General features: G+C 37.1%; 1 protein-coding gene across 4 annotated transcripts in view; it reads right to left on the bottom strand.

The window, feature by feature from the left end:
* LOC149571099 (pumilio homolog 5-like) overlaps positions 1-15238 on the bottom strand; it is an 88575-nt gene extending 73337 nt beyond the window's left edge. Inside the window, exons 1-9 of one of the 4 annotated variants that reach the window (XM_089812657.1) lie at positions 15105-15238; positions 13692-13771; positions 12855-13572; positions 11871-12213; positions 10589-11789; positions 10343-10484; positions 9992-10099; positions 2703-2915; positions 2497-2607 (exon numbers count right to left, since the gene is read on the bottom strand). In XM_089812657.1, the coding sequence (XP_089668783.1) occupies positions 2497-2607; positions 2703-2915; positions 9992-10099; positions 10343-10484; positions 10589-11789; positions 11871-12213; positions 12855-13496 (2760 nt within the window). In that variant the 5' untranslated portion in view covers positions 13497-13572; positions 13692-13771; positions 15105-15238. Of the gene's footprint in view, positions 1-2496; positions 2608-2702; positions 2916-9991; positions 10100-10342; positions 10485-10588; positions 12214-12854; positions 13573-13691; positions 13776-15104 lie in introns of all 4 variants that reach the window. The other 3 variants (XM_089812656.1, XM_089812655.1, XM_089812654.1) reach the window with 3 other exon arrangements.
* Between the last annotated feature and the right edge of the window lie 2218 nt (positions 15239-17456).

Consider the following 17456-nt stretch of genomic DNA (forward strand, 5'->3'; position numbering starts at 1 on the left):
TAAATAAATTTATATAAGTTAAATTTAATGTTGATTTTTTTCCCTTGCCAAATTTCATCCGAATTTTATGTTTGACAAACCCAAACTCAAATTTGAACCTTGTGACTTAGCTTGCTTCCATTTGTTTACTGTCCATCAAGTGGGTTGAATGTCTATCTTCAATTCAACCTTGAAAACAGGGTTACTATTGCTAAAAGATGGCTTCTCTGAGTACTGTTCAATTGATTTAGACTCTCTGTTCTTTCTACACCTGTTCATAAATAGTTTCCAACTTCTGGAAGAAGACTAGGATGATGATTTTTAGCCTACTGATTTCTCCACAGAGAATCTGAGCAGCAATTTTCCACCCAATAGAATCTTGCTTGTTTATCATCCATGCCTCTAGCCACTCCTCTCTTTCAACTTCTGATACATATTTCAGCCTCAACTAAATTTACCATTCCAACTTGGTATAATTACTAGCTTAACCTGCAAGTACTCTCCTTCGTCTATCTCTGAACACATGGACATTGCAAAGAAAATGAAACTTGTGACCCCAATCTGAACTGTAAACTCAAATGAAGATTCTGGCTCAAAGTTAACAATTATGCATCATATTTCCTCTAGCTTCACAAAAATTTCTTTGACCAATCTAATTGTATAATTCAAAAGCAAACAAATACTGTAGCTTTTAACTACTGAAAATGATCATGACAACACCAAACTAACGAAAAAAAAGCATGAAAATGAGACTGAACATAAGCATAAGCCGGCATTGGCATGTTCTGATGGTTAAGTAGTTGTCTTGTGTTCTTGCCATCAAGGTTCAAATCACACCAGGGATGAGGTCCCCAATTTGTCGCCTCACCAGTTCATAGCTCTGGATCGAAGTTTACCCCTCTTAAAAAAAGAGAGAGAGAGGGACTGAATAAGCATACATCTGGAAAAAAACTTTGAAGGAAAAAAACAGTGGAAAAGTAAACCTTAAACTCCAAATGTCACTATATATCAGGATTTGACAAGCATGATCACTGTTACTTGGACCTTCATGAACTCATAAAACAAACAACATGAGTTCAGCCTCTACAAACATGTCTGTGACACTGACAACTCCTCATTATCAGCCTGCAACTCTTCTTTGATAGCGTAAGAAGGGAAAAATCATAAGCCGAGAACTTATTCAAATGACCTTCATATATTTTATAAATGGTTAACAAGTCACAACAGATAGGTTTCAACATAAATCTGCTTGTAAGTGGAAGGGACTACATCTGCAACTGCTGCTCTTCCTAATAACACAAACCATGTAATAATGTTATTTTAAGTTATCTGGGTTCTTCAACATTTTCTCTGTTGCTAGTCAAGGGAACTGGCCTTTCAGTTATGTGTCAAGATCAAAATTGACTTGTCATTTTTGCCCTTGTACTTAAACTACTGTAATCAAATGCACTCTTCAAGTCTTCTTGATCTCTACTATCAGTCATATGTGTCATAAACAAAGTAACAAAAACTGGAATCAGATTGGAATCGGCAAGGTTGAATCAAATCGTGAAACGGCCATGAACTGGAATCGAATCGGCCACAAATCGGCAAATTTAAATAAACCTTAAAATTTAGTAACTTATTTCATAAAGTCTTTATCGCTGATTTGATTCACCGATTCACAAAAAATCGTTTGGCTTGAATCGAATCGCCAAATCTCATGAATTGCCGTGATTCTCGAAACTATGGTCATAAACAATCCTTCATTCTAGTCTTTCTGAACCATGCCATATTTTCTAGTAGAGGTTTGTGAAGATATAAAAATTTAAAATTAATTACAGAAATGTTCCCTATATTAAGTTACATTTATGGGGACCCCAATGATTTATAAACATTATAGCCCCCTACATAAGTTCAAAAAGTAGAGCAAAACAATTATCAAATGTAAACGGAAAAGCAAATCTAATTTGAAAAGAAGTGGAAAAACAGCAAGATTAAAAACTAAAATTAGTTCCTATTTTACAAATGATGGCCATATTGCGCAAAAGATATAAAGGATAACCCCAATGAGGCATTAAAAAAGGGCAAGATCGTAATAGTTCAAACTCCAAAACAAGAAAAACATAAAATATACAGACATGAATATGCTGTGGTATGTAACAGTAGAATGCTACATTTGGTATTATGGATGTCAAACTATTGTATGATGTTTTAGACTAAAGAAACTTCAGCCAAAGGAAAATTTCCAAATCATTCTGCTCCCAAAAAATGAATGTGAATAAATATTCAAGCTAGTTCTAATTTCAATTTCAGGAACACATCTTACTGTACAGTCAAAAAAGCTCATTCATGGTACATACCACATTGATAGTGCAGTCAAATCATACACGCAAACTTCTTCAGAGGATACAGAAGATATAAAATTCTAAATTGTTACCACCAGTACAGGCTAATCTAAACTAAATAAGAAACCCGAGGAGCATTGTAATAGGCAACAATTCAGAAAGTAGTTGGCATCCGCTGAATCTGAAATACCTGTGCCACATAATTTCCATATTGATCTTGAGCAAGGCTACAAGCAGCTTGCAAAATCTCTTCCATTATCCCATGTTCTTTTTGCTCATCTGTACAGTGCTCTAAAACCCTCTGTTTCCAATCATGCAAATAGGTAAACTTACAATCATTTTGAAATGTAATGAAATAAATAGGCAATGTAAAATGTATCATCCAAAGTAGATCACCTGTATAACACGGCAACCATAGGGATGTGTGGAAAGATTTACAACTTGACCATAAAAAGAGGAAATAATAAATTGTATTTGGTCTGTTGGCACACATTCAATGCATTTTTGTATGACATGGTTTCCATTCTGATCTCGCACACATCGCATAACATTTCCATCGAGTTCTGAAACCAGCTGTGTCTGCATATCTACATCAACTACTTCAAGTGCCTGGCTCAAAATTCAGTAATCAAGATTTCAGATTCTGCATGTACTAGCTGTGCTGTGACATGAATATTCTAAGTTTTCAACAACAACAAAAAATCAAGGAGAAAACACAACTCCAGTTTGTCTGCTGTCTTCTTTTTTATTGAAACAGAACGAGGATCACATATTCAGTACAAAGCTACAAACCATAGAAAATAAGAATAGCAGTCTAGCAGACTTCCAACAGGTTGCAGAAACACAAATCCAAGATTTTAAGTAAACCCAAATAGGCCAAAGTAGAAAACTATTTGTCCTCTGTTCACCGCCAGTTCAAAACCAAAAATACTGACTATAACCATAACCCTTAAAATGCTTTAAGATGCTCGCTAGACCAACACCTATAGTAAACCCAAATAGGCCAAAGTGGAAAACTATTTGTCCTGTGTTCACCGCCGGTTCAAAACCAAAAATATTTACTATAACCATAACCCTTAAAATGCTTAAGATGCTCGCTAGACCAACACCTATAAAAAATTGTCCTATTATTTAACATTCAAACATAGCTCAGAGAGATCATATAGTGATGTGCCACAAAAATTCAGAACAAAGATGAGCATTGCTGACACAGTAAGAGCAGTGGAGTTTTTGGAAATAGCAAGGGGGAACATGTAGTGTGGTTTGGGCATATTTGGAAATGACCCTTACTAAGCATGTATTTTTTTGGTAAGATTAGCAGAGGCCTCAGCAGATTACTTAGCCAAAGATTTGGAAATACAAACATGGGCCTTGGATCGGGTTTTGAAAACATTTACTTCCTTCAAAGCACTAAATGCTTTATTACCCACCATTGGACCAGGGGCTCCCATCACTAGGAATGTCCAAATAATGCAATCAGACAGGATTTTTTTTTAAAAGGCTTGAGAAACAAAAAGTCAAAAGGACAACCTGAACTAACGAATATGCAGGAAAAAGCCGCCATCTGCTATTTACCTCTTTCTTTTCAAAAGCATCGTATTGGAAAGCTCTCCAGTTTTTCATTAGACCAGCAATCACCATTCAAAGCAAGGGTAGCACATTGAAACAGATCATCACACCATAGCTGTTGTGAACCGTTGCAACAGACCACCAACACAGCGTAGCCACTAAACAACAGTAAGGCGTCTGAGTTGGAATGTTGAAATAGAAAATCTAGAGATGAACTGGCATAAAGCAATATGTTAGCTTCTCGAATAAGCTTCCTAGATTGTCACATATGACAAAACAGCAAGATGGTGATCATTGAAGGGGTGGTAGGATGCAAGAACAAGGAAAGAATGATTACAGTGCTCTGATGAGACATGAAGGCCATGGAAAACAAGTCACCGCATGAACCAAGGGCATGCATTCTATTGAATTCTGTAATAGGAAATCTTAAAGTACAATGTCCCATTTTATTTGTTAAGGATAAAATGGTGCAAAAAGAAATTAAATTAATTATTTAATATTATTGCCTAAAAATGAGATAGAAGGCAATATTATTAATAATTAATTAGGAGTGACTCTAGTCAAAAAAATTAATTAAAAGTCACTAACAAATAACTATGCATGAAAAGTTGAATCCAAAAATAATGTAGTTACACTACCGTCAGGCGATGGGGGGGCAAAACGGCCTCAATTTGGGGACAGTGGTATTGGGGGAGTATATATACTATATAATGTACATATGGTATATAAAATGCTAGTTATAAAATGATGTATAAGACTATTACAAAGTGAAATGTTATATAAAGTAGCATGATATCAAAACAAGTACAAAATGTCAAAATGTAGTGTAAGGGAAGCCTCTAATCATCCCTGGGAAGTCGGGCCTCAAGCGGCGATCAGCAGCACAGCCAGGGACTTGGGAATGACATCATCCCCGAGTTGGCGGCGCTTGCATGTTTATTTTGGGGGGGAGCATCGCTGCAGAACACTGGGAAATAATAATTTTAAAAGGAACTTTGAGATTTGGTGAAAGTATGATTTGGGGACTAATATTATTTTATTGATTTGTGATTTCTTCTCAAATTCTTCTCAGTATGTGCCTAGGAAGCCATTTTTGTCACTAGAAGATATGACCTAGATGGAGCTTGGAAGAATCATGCAGGTTAAACAGATGGAGATTTAACGGAGATTGTAGAACTAGACTCTATGAATGACAAAATACCAGATTTTGGTGTAGAAAAAGTCAGAGGTTGCATCACTTTTTTGTAAATGATTTATTTCAGTATAACTATAGTTTAATGGAAAATATTATAGAGTGTGAATGAAATATTCATTTATTGTGAAGGAAATATATTTGGTAGCATAAGAAATATTATGGATGAATAGCATTATATTGGTTGGGAACATTGTGTTAAATAAATTATTTGTGCAAATAAGGACTGAGGAGGAAACAATGAATAGATGGTAAGGCTCATATTAATGGTGGTTCTATATAGCATACCTATTAATATATTTGATGTTTGCCCAAACATGTCTATGCTAAAATGATAGGTCCCATATTATGGATGCCTAATGAATGATTATTATTTCAGCATTGGTTATCATAAAGTTGGCGAGGATATAACTTAAATATAAAGTAATAAATGTTGACAAGATTATTTTTATATTGCAATGTATTATCAACTGAAGGAAAATATACATTTGTGAATTTTAATGTTCGCGGGAGCTCTGAACTTTGCCTTGGTGGTGAATACCGTGCCTGGTCGTGAAATTGGTGTGGCCATGAGGTTGCTCTGCAAGAATGAGGTGGCATGAGAAGATATTGGGCAGACGAGACAAAGGGTAACATTATAAGCATTGGAATCAATTTACATATTCAAGGTATCATTATTCTCCAGTATGCAATGCAGCAGATAAACAAATTATCAGATGCCTGTGATCTGAAGCAGAATTAGTGGGTATTGTGGATCTCTGTGGTGTATCGACAGCTGAGCCATTGTTCTTTATGTTGGGATGTCAAGGAAATCCCTCCCGGGAGCAAGTAATAACCTGGATACATTGAATGAATCATCTTACTCATCGCTGTTTGGGTGCGTGAATCAAGTCCATGCAAAGATATTGAGGAGCTTGGAGCAATTATTCATATTTCCTTGGTGGTGATTCACTTCAGGTTCGTGCAGTGACAACTACAGGCTTCACCAAAGAAAATCATAAAGCCAAATCTGTATACATACAACTGGAATCATTACTTTTCAAAATAAAGGCTGGACTAGAATTCTTACTCTGTGTTTGTTTTCATCTGCTGTTTACTTTCAGAGATTATGTATTAACATAATGAGGTGCATTGATGGTTATTCTGAATTCACGGTACATTGAGTTTCCTTGACAGAGAAAATCAAATAACATATATAATTGAGTCATTCAAACTAGCTTCAAACTGTAGGACAAAAGCAATCTGTTTGACAGAATTACTCTGAGGGATAATATGGTAATTTGTGTCATACAAAGTGTTTGACTAATTGCATACTCTATGAACTTGTGAGTTGTGATGAAAAAGGTAAAGTTTGGGTTCAGAAATAGTTAGGATTATAACATAGAGGAGATCCCTGTATCCAAAACAGAACTATTTATTGCATTCGTTAATAATACCAAACAAGACTTGCTAAAAAGGTACTAAACTTTGTCAACCCAATCCAAAGCAGGTAGAAGCAGTTGAGTGTTGCAAGATCAAAAAAGAAAATGCTTGAACATTGCCAGTTCAGAAATCAAATTGAGACCCGAATCAAGCTAAGTCACCTTCTTGATTAAGACACCCATGACTCTGTTTGCCTCCCAAAAGATGTAGCATGTGCAATGCTCAAGTATCTTTCAAATAGTGACCTCAATTGAGCTAGTAATTCAGGGTACAATATGCTATTAAGAAAAATAATATATTATAAGCAGCAATTGAACAATATCCATAAAACTGGTAATTATTAACAGATAAATTAGATAATCTTAGTTTCAACTGAAAATGCATACAGAGTGGGTGAGTTTCTGTAGGAGAGATGCATGTGTTGTCCACTATATAAGCTTCAAATCCAGCTATTATATAGCTGTAGAATATGAAACAGAAAACTTACCATAAATATTAACTTAAGGTTCCTGGTAAGAACATAAGTTCTTGCCAAAGTAGGAAGTAAACCATGTCCTCCTTGGAAGTTCAAACGGGCAATCAAATAAGAGAAAACTAGATCTGAAATATTTCCTGGAGTAATTTTATTTTGTAGTCTCCTCGTTGGGGTCATAAATACTAGCATGTTCCTCGAAATTCAAAATTCATACATGCACTGAAAGACTTAGGTCACAATCTTCTTTGTGATTTGCTGGAGAAGAGGCCCTTTTGGTTTTGGTCTCTTGGGCCAGATACTGTTGGATCTTGATAGGAGGGGTTTCTTTTCGATAGGGGACTTTGATGAACTTTATCCTATTATTTTTCTAGCTTTGCTCGGGGTGATCCTAAACCTGAAGAACTAAACCTGAAGAACTCTTTCTTCTGCTTGTTGGCTGGTTGGGAGTTCTTTCTTCAAAGCTAGAGGTGCATTTACCTGATGGTGTGGTGAAGTTGGTTAGTTCCAACTTTTGCGGTGGGGGCTTCAATGTTTATGGAGTTGTTGATTTCCCCCCTTTCCACAGGTTCCCTCTTCTTTTCGAGGTGGTCTCTCTGGAGTATTCTGGAATCCTCGTCATGGAGATGGGGATGCCAGTGGGTTCTGGTTTTCTTTTGTTTGGGGGCCTTGATGATTTCAGGTTTTTTAGCTCTCTGCATTTCCTTTCGGTTATCCTCTTTCGGAAGTTGTCTCCTCTTGCTATTTGTTCCTGGTTTTCAGAAGGTTTCTCTTCAGGGCAAGTTGGGGTTCTGCACATTGATGAGTGGCTGATTGTTGGTGTTGTTTTTCGCAAGGAGGGGAGCTTAGACAAGTTCAGCCCTTCAGTTCTCCTCTGTCACTTCAGGGTCTCTCTTTGCGTGAAGTTGAGCTCTTATTTTTGGATCAGCTATTTAAGTGGCTTCTCTTTGCTGGCAGTGATGTCAGGTTTTTTGGCTCTCTGCATTTCCTTTGGGTTATCCTCTTTCGGAAGTTGTCTCCTCTTGCTATTGGTTCCTGGTTTTCAGAAGGTTTCTCTTGAGGGGAAGTTGGGATTCTGCACATTGATGAGTGGCTGATTGTTGGTGTTGTTTTTCACAAGGAGGGGAACTTAGACAAGTTCAGCCCTTCGGTTCTCCTCTGTCACTTCAGGGTCTCTCTTTGCGTGAAGTTGAGCTCTTATTTTTGGATCAGCTATTTGAGTGGCTTCTCTTTGCTGGCAGTTAGTGTCTTTGTGGTTGAAGTGAGGTTGTTGGCTGGTGTGGAGATTCTTTTGTTAGGTGGCTTCAATGATCTTTGTCTTGTTGAGTTCCTTCTTCTCCTATGGGCCCTTTGTTCACTTGTGTTGCTGCCTCAAGGGTTTGGTACTCATTCTTGGGGTGTCTTCTCTTCTTGGATTGCCGGCTTTCCACTAACTGAGGTGTGGTTGTTACTGGGTGCTTTCTTTTTTTCGCCAGGGGACTTTGATGATTTCAGCCTCTCTAGCTTCCCCCCTCACTACTGGGCTCTTGTTCCTTTGTTGGTGAAGGCACAGTTTATTGGTCTCCTACTGTCAACTCCTATTGAGGTGGAGCTATCTTCTATTGAGGGGGAGGTAGGTGTTGGCATTGAGGCAGGTGGTTTTTGTTCTTGGTGTGACTTCACTTATTGGAATATTGGTTTCCTATTTGTTGAGATGGGGAAGATTGAGGGCACTGTCTTTTTTTCAACAGGGGATTTTGATGATTTCAGCCACTTCTTTTTCCCCCTCATTACTGGAGCCTATGTCTTTGGTTGGTGAAGGGACAGAGTCCTGGTCTCTTGCTGATTATCCCCATTGAGGTGGGGTTATCTCGCTGATTATCCCTATTGATGTAGGGTTATCCCCAATAGAAGTGGAGATAGGTGTTGGTGATGAGTCTGACGAAAGCTTTTTAAGAGCTGAGGATTTAAGTGACTATGTGTATATTTCAGCTTTTGAAGTGTTGCTACTGTTAAGGTTTTGGGAGCCATGTCAAAACCCAGTTATGTGGTTTAGGAGACCTCAATTCCCTTAGGATCTCTTTCTTGTTGAGATCAGATTCATAAGGTGCTGGCCTTTTGGGCAGCTGGTTCTTTGGTTGTGGATAGATTGTTGGCTCTGGGCTGGTTTTGGGCTGCTATTTTTAATGCATTCTATTTTTGCAGTAAATCATCTTTGCGGGGCTCCTTATCCCCCTAAAATCTGTTTGTAATACCTCACCAAATTATACACTAAAGAGCTCTGAAGAAATCAAAACTAAAATAAAAATGTGGATAATCAGGAGTTTTCATAATTGTGTCCAAAATTGCTACCTAGATTACCAGGGGTGCCATGTGGATCAAAGAGCCAAAAAATATTATAGATCACCGGTTTTAACTTTCAATCCCTTATGTTTTTATTCGAAAGTGGTAGCGAAAATTTGAGAATCTGTTTTCAATCTTTCGATGATCATCCTCATTAGACAATAAGAAACTGCACACCCAAATCACATCATACAGACAAGCATCAAAATAATTTAGTAGTCCCAACCAAAGTGCAAGAAAAGTGGGAGACTAAATCACCATTCAAGATTACCGTGAGAAATACATCTGTATTAACTTTTAAACATGAATTATTGGTGCTGAGAGGAGGATGGAGATGAGGCTGCACGACCATATTTCCTTAGTGTCCTCTTCAGCTAAATATTTATAAGGAGAGTCTATCTATTGTCTTATTAGAATCCAAGCATTATAATTTTTGTTTACAAATATTATCCAATCCATAAAGCTATTTCTTTATTACATGATTTACTACACTTAAAATTGAGAAGAATATTTTCATCAAGAGCATTAACTGATTTCAAACTTTAAAACGGGAAACACACATTGATTATTTTCATTCCTCAAGACTGCATAATTTATTTTAACAAAAAAATACGACCTCAACTTAATGAAATATTCTAATTTGAATGTAAATGGGGAAAACCTATATGCTTCAGAATTTATAGACAAAATTGACAGCATTAGGCTTACCTTCTGTACTACACGACAACCATACATCTGAAGACTTAAGGTCAGGACATGACCAACAAGCTGATTTGCAAGTTCCTGTCTTTGTTCATCTGTACCATGCTCAAAAAACTGCAGGAGGATATGTATCTTGAAATTAGATCAACCAACTCATCGATAACTACATAAAAAAGTTAAAATCCATAGGCAAATAGTTTTCTTTAATAATTAAAATCTAATAATTATATGCAAAAACAAGCCTCGCCAATCAAAATAAATATTTCACGACTAGCTAGATAGTTTCAAGCATTATTTAAAGAAAAATAGAATCTCTTAATAGAAATGCTGTGTTCAACAAGGCCATTGGCTCATTACCTTTTGTATCACATAGTTACCAAACACATCTGTCATCAGTGTAGATGCTTGCGGCAAGACCTCTTGGAAAACTAATGCTTTATCTTTTGAGTTGCTAGTTTCTAGTTTTTGCTGTATGAACCGGCTTCCTTGTTGATCAGAACTAATAGACAAGAAAATATTGCATTATTCATTAGTGAAGCTTTGCTAATAATATCAGATTGACAAATATAATAATGTACTATTATTAGTATACTAAAGACTGACCTGAACTCAACAATGTGTCCTGCAATATCTGATAACTCAAATCTGTGAGTTTTGTTATTCTTCAGTTCCTCAAGAAAGGAAGAGCATTTTACGTCGTCCAACTTTTCATTTCCCCTTTGCGACTGCCATCCCGCATAAGCTCCCATTGTTGTTACCCTACTTGATCCTAGTGGAAGGCGAAGGCTCCTCTCATTTGGTCTTGCCAGAAGGCTTGCTGCTATCATTGGAGATCCTGGAAGTACTGGACTTGCCGATGGTGAACCAGGATATTGCATCAAAAAGCCCAGATTAGGAGGACTCCCATAATATGCAGGACTTACAGAACCACTCCTGCCAGCAATTGGTACACCCAATGTTCCACTTCTTGTGAACTGAGATTTGTGTTCATTAGCATAGCCAAGTATTGAGGCTTTGTGTAGCTCAAGGGCATCCATCTGACTTCCACTAATGAATCCTCTCCCTGCTAAAGAATCACCAAGCATTGAAGAATTGTATGCATCCTCAGATGATCGCTGCATATACTGTAGGTATGTAGGGTCTGTAAAGGACGGTTGCAATGTTGCTCCAAGTTGGCCATTAAATTTATAAAGTTGCTGCATATCTACACCAATCCCCATACCTCCACCAGGTGAAGCTGTGGCAGCTGCACGTGCATTCATGCTTGCAGCAACAGCCGCTGCTGTGGTATCAAATGCCATTGGCATAGAACCATGAGGATATCCCGAAATCATTGAAGGAAAAACGGTGGGATTCATAGGGTAACCACTTATGCCATACTGTGGAGCATAGAAAGTAGACTGTACATTTTGGTAATAAGGATTTCCAGAGGCCAAGTAAGCAGCTGGATAAAGGTGTGGTCCAGGTGGTGTACTTGGTTGATATGTTGGTTGAAGCCCCACAGCTGAACCTTGCATCATATTTGGTGCACCAAATTTAGATTGATTCCGAACAGCATGATCAATGCTAGAATGATGTTGATGTTGATGTTGTTGTTGATGAATTTGTGTTGAAGCCTGGGATTGAGCTTGGCCTTGAACCAAAGGAACATGAAGAAGCCGCTGCTGACGCTGATACTGTTCCTGTGCCACATTATAATGATGAGGGTGATCCTGCTCCTGCTCCTGCTGCAATTGCTGCTGTTTTTTCTGAGAATCATCTTCTACATTATCCACATCAGCAATATTGAAACCTTGTAATGTGTCTGCAAGGTTTGATACATCAGATGTGCTCACAGCATTAAACATTGTATTCTTTAACTTTGAGTTAGCAGTAATTGAACCACCTGTTAAACCTGCAATCTCATCTATCAAAGCTTCTCCTTGGCTGCTAGACTTTGTGCTTTCCATTGGTGAATCAGGGGATGGAATTCTTGCAACTGGAGCAGCAGGATGAGAATCACTAATTGAACCACTAAGGATTTGTATACCACTAGGAGTAGGTGTTGCCGAACGGGACCCAGGGCGTGCAGATGAGAGCTCGGAGCCCTTAATAGAAGACACCACAGATTCTCTAATATACATAAGAGCTTCCCCAGAAGAATTAGCATCAATTCCTTCATCATTTGCTGCACGACTTGAGGAACGAGAAAGTGTATATACAGGGGATGGTGTTCGAGGAAAGTCCTCCTTTAAAAGAAAAGAGCACTAGTTAGCATTTAAATAAAATGATATCTAAATGAAATTGAACAAAGGAATGCTGGAACTCCACCACACTCATTTCCATGCCACAAACAAAATATTATACAAAAAATAAAGATATGGAACAAATCATTATCTTTAATTAAACTTTCCATAGTATCACAATTTATTATATTTAATGAATGTAAAATTTCAGTGAAACACTCACACATGTCAGATATTACAATTCTTCCAACTCAGAAAACTTCTGGGAAACGCTCACCATGCTTTTCTTACTTTAAAAGACCTGACATTCTAACTATTAGGACTTATTATAAACTAAATTACTCACAATAGAAATGGAAATCTAGATGTGCAACCCTTGAGAACCCCCGTACATGAGAGTATGGAAACATCCATATAAAACTATATAAGAGGAGAATGAAATATATATAAAATAATAAATAAGGCTGGAAAGTGAAGAAAAGAATACAGAATTTTTCAAAAAATAAAGACTGGAAAGTGAAGAAAAGAATATAGAATATGAAAATAAGAATACAAATTACAGTTGCAGCCCAGTGGAAATCAAAGGAGCCAAATAACAAGTTTCCATTAATTAAACTATTCTTACATAAGCAGAAAAAAATTACCTGAATCAAATCTACTAAGCTTTTAGGGCGGCCTCCCAACAATGATGAAGATGTGCCAGAAAAATAATCAGAACCCATTTCCAACCACTCAGTGGAGAATTGCCTGGGATTAACACCAGGATACCTTTCCTCCTCAGGTTCCTCTTTATGTGTCGGAAGAACAGGTCGAGATGAGAACAATGACCTGCTGTTACTATCGTCAAAAGATCTCAACTTCTGCTTGTTACCTAAAGCGCCTAGATTATGTGCTAAACGACGATTTTCTCCCCGTGGAAGTCTTGGATTTAAGTTATGTGAATAATGATAGGCTAAGTATCCTGGATCACCTCGAAGTTGATCTTCCAATTGTAAGTTTTCAACAGTGTCGCCAATTCCATCCCAATTCGATTCAAAGCTTGAGTTTTGGTGAGGAAAGAGCCCCCCTAAGGATGTCAGTGATCCCTCAACAGTTGGCGGTGCACTCCCACTTCTATTCGGAATCGCTTGTCTGCTGTTACCAAAATTCTGCCCTTTCAGTAATGAACCTAACTCCTCCTCTGCTCCATCACCAAATGATGCAAACCTTAAATTCTTATTCCTTGTAGACCAGTTCCTCGCTCCGTCTCCATCACTAATCAATCTCATTGGATTTTCAGTGGCCATTGTAACTATATGTCGTTAGCTTGTCTTTTATTCGATTTTGTTTGAGGGCTCAAGTTCCTTTACCATCTATCACATGCTTTGGTTTAAAAGGAAACACAAATTGCAGTTGTAAGTCAAAAGTAAAGAGTTAAGAACATTGATTATTCACTTCACCTAAAGCCTGAATTGTGCGAGGATTCAAAGACTTGTGCTGACCTGAAACTGCTTACTCCGAAAACAAATCGCAAACTACAAAAGGTGGCAGAGGTCACCTTATAAAGAACCTAAGCTCCAAACTGGCTGCCAAAATACAGTGTATAATTAGAAACCTAAGCTCCAAACAAGCTGCCACAAAACAAATTAGAATTTCAAGATTCTATACTCAAAACAGTACTCCATAAGATGGTGTATGGATTTATTTTTATAAAACGCCAGTAGAATATATACCGCAACAGACAGGCAGAACTGGAACAAAATACCCAATTTTGTGCAGAAATTTCCACCTAAACAATCTCAACATAATAATTTAATGGTAAAACTTACCCAAACCTCCTAATTTCAACCTCAAACTCAAAACAAAAAACATCAAATGATTATAGTTTGCCCACTTTGAAACCTAAAAAAATTTGAATAATTAAACTAAATTCTTTGAATATCTAAGCCAAATCATCAATCTTTTAATGTTGGAATGCACAAGTCAAGTTTCAATATCCGCCACACTTTCAAGTGCGAAGTCCCCAAATGCAAAAGTAGCAGGTACTTGGAACATATTATTGTGAGGTGCACGTAAATATTGTGGACAAAGTTTCACTCTTTTCATTCACAAACAAAAAGAGAGAGGGAGAGAGAGAACGAGATAATTCATCCAACAACTTCAAGACTGAAAATTTAACAACCAATCCGATCCAGACCTAATTTCATAGTCGAACGTCTCAGACTGCAGAATTTTGTTCTGTCGGTGAAATTCAAATGGAAAGAAAGAAAAAGCAAAATTTTTTACCTACAGACTTCAAACATAAAAATTCAACCGCCCACCTTATCCAGACCTAATTATCAACTTCCCACTGGCAGAGTATCGGTCACAATTCCAGTTCACAGAAAACCAAAAACACTAAAGAAAGGCAAAGTAATCTACCCTCCTTAATCTTTAAAGAACAAATTTACAAATTTTAAGGTGCAATTTCACTCTTCCAACAAAAACAAATTTTAAAAAGCCAAAACCAGATTACCTAAAAACTCCAAACAAGAAATGATTAACAGCGAAACACATCAAGACCTCCTAATTTCTCCCTCCCTGCTCATAAAATAGTGAATTTCCGAGAAAATTCAGTTTGGTAGAAAAAACAAAGTAAAGAAGAAGAACAAAAATTCACCGGAAAGGTCCACAGAGAAAATTTGACTGGCGCCGCAAGTGATCAAAGACTTATGATTTCAACACTGAATACTCTACCAAAATATAGAAAGCTGCTGCAGTCTGTAATAATCTCAATGCATGTGTAGTGAAAGAAGAGAAAAAAATCTATGCCAAATATCTATAATAAGTAAATTCGATTTTTTCTTTTTCAATTTCCTTAAAATAACTTGTTCGTTTTGAGCACAAAACAATGTTGAGAAGGCGCAGAAAATTACGGCGAGAACTCCATTCTCACTATTCCGGTCGCCGCCGCTGAGAAATCGCCATGAAAGTTGAACAAATTCCGGCCGCCTCTGCACATTCCGGGCAGCTCCCGACTGCCGTGAAATTTCACAGAAAAAAGTCAGACATGGTGAGACAAACAAGGGTGTCTCTTACAAACAAGTCTAGTCGCCAGGAGCCGCAGAATATGATTCCCAGCCGTCCGATCAGAACATCCGACGGCCCCGGTTTTACTCGAAGTTCTAACTTTTATTTTTCAGTTAGTCTTAATGTTAGGGCTATTTTGCTGAATAATAAATAAGGCCCACAACAGAATACATACATTGCCGTATATACGTACACGTCAGATGTATAAGATACGATTTAGGCCAACCGTCCGATCATGCTTACGTGGCAGAATATTAAGTCCAAGGATGAGATTCCGTGGGTCGGCCGGGAATTTGGATTTATCGTTTAGTGGCTTGCCGCCGGCGGATCGAGATGCCGGAAAGAGTTGTTTTGGGTTTTATTCTTTTTTATTAATTTATTTAAAGTTGTGTAAATGGTCTCGCATGAAATTTTCATGCATGAATTTTTAATTTGGACAGCTCTAGATTTGGTAGAGATTTGGAAGGTGCATGTTTTGGAGAAAATTTATCTAGAAATAGTAATATTTGCTATTCTTATCCGTGAACTTTCGTTTTCTAATAGAATCCACCGTGCCATGAGGATGACCCCGATCTCTCTAGGCATAATAGACAAGGGATGCAGTTTTTATTACTTCACTTTAAATTCATTCCATTTGCCTTCCCTTCTGCAAACTTTGCCCTTTTTCTAGGAATTTACTTCGTCCCTCTTATAAACTTCAACTTTTTAAAAGGGGGTTTTTAACAATTGTGAATTTAATGATCTTATAATTGACAATTGTGTCTTGGTGTGTAGGGGGTGTCTTAAAAGAGATGTAAAAGATAAGTTAGGATAAAGTTTGGTCTACTTTTGCATAGAGATGTGTAGTACATGAGGTTAATTAGTATCATTATTTAGAAAATGATGTTGGTGTACTACGGATCTTAATAAATAAGTGGTGAGTTCAAATCAAATATGTATTCACTTATAAAGATTTAATTGTAATTAAAATACAACCATTAAAATGGGAAGATAAAATTACAAAATATAAAGGGTGAAAGATGATGTGATGTTTCGCAAGAAATTATTTCCATGCGACCACTTCAATTATTGTACGACCTACTTTATTCCAACGTAAATGTTTAATCATAACTAAAATAAACCATTAAATGGGGAAGATAAACTACAAAATATGAATAGTGTGATGTTTCGCAAGAAATTCTTCCCATACGACCTACTTTATTCCAACCTTCATACGATATGTTGTTTGTACAGTATCTCCCATGTATAGTGACCAAGTTGATGTATGCAAGTCTCCATGTTATCCATTTTTCGTATGGTCGAGTCCACATTGTATAATGATGTGTTTAACCTATGAGGCAATTTGCACGTACAATGACTTAACCTCACCAGTACAATAATATGTATTGATCGTACATAAGCCTTGTTTTCTTTGAAAGTATTTATACAGTAACTATTAGTACTCACTAGTATATATTATTGATGTTTGTATAACGGATAGTCTCCTAATTTTGTGCATGTACACCCTCCAAATCTCCCCTACAACATCCATAATATAACTTCATTTGAGCGAAGTAAGAAATAAAATCTTAGCAATTGTGTGATGAAGATATTCAACCTTAAATGCAACTATTACCACTATTTCTAAAATATATTGTAAATCATAACATGGGGATTAATAGTGGATTTTGGATAGATAATATCAATATATCTCAAATTATGAACACTTAAATGATACATTAGCTCTGCTAATGGAGAACTTCTACAGATGTGCGAATAAAACAAGGTAGAATATCTAGAGAAGCAAAAAGAAATATCATAGGCTGATATACTTGCATGGCAATTATCCACCAATCGCTGCTAATGATCAAAACAAAAAATGGTATCAAGCACCAAGCCAGAACACATAGGAATCAAAATTCGCAACTAACACTACAAACAGATTCTCTGTCTTGGAGATCCCAAAAGAAAAGCAACATTGCAATCGAAGGATCTAAGGATTGTGAATCACCTCAAGCCCTAACGCAAATTACACTAGTCTTCCAGGTATTCCCTAGCCCCGACCGATTTTTATCATTGAGAGTTTAGATAACCAATTTAGGGTGTTCAACCTAACTAAATATGCCCTACCACATATTGATGTTCAACATGTTAAACCCGCAAAAAGAGGAATACCTTCGCCTTATGCCTCTTCAAAGCCACTGCCCACAACAGATAGG

Source organism: Cupressus sempervirens, chromosome 2, assembly GCF_028749045.1.
Source record: "Cupressus sempervirens isolate cs-2001-9-10 chromosome 2, ASM2874904v1, whole genome shotgun sequence".
Taxonomy (NCBI): domain Eukaryota; kingdom Viridiplantae; phylum Streptophyta; class Pinopsida; order Cupressales; family Cupressaceae; genus Cupressus; species Cupressus sempervirens.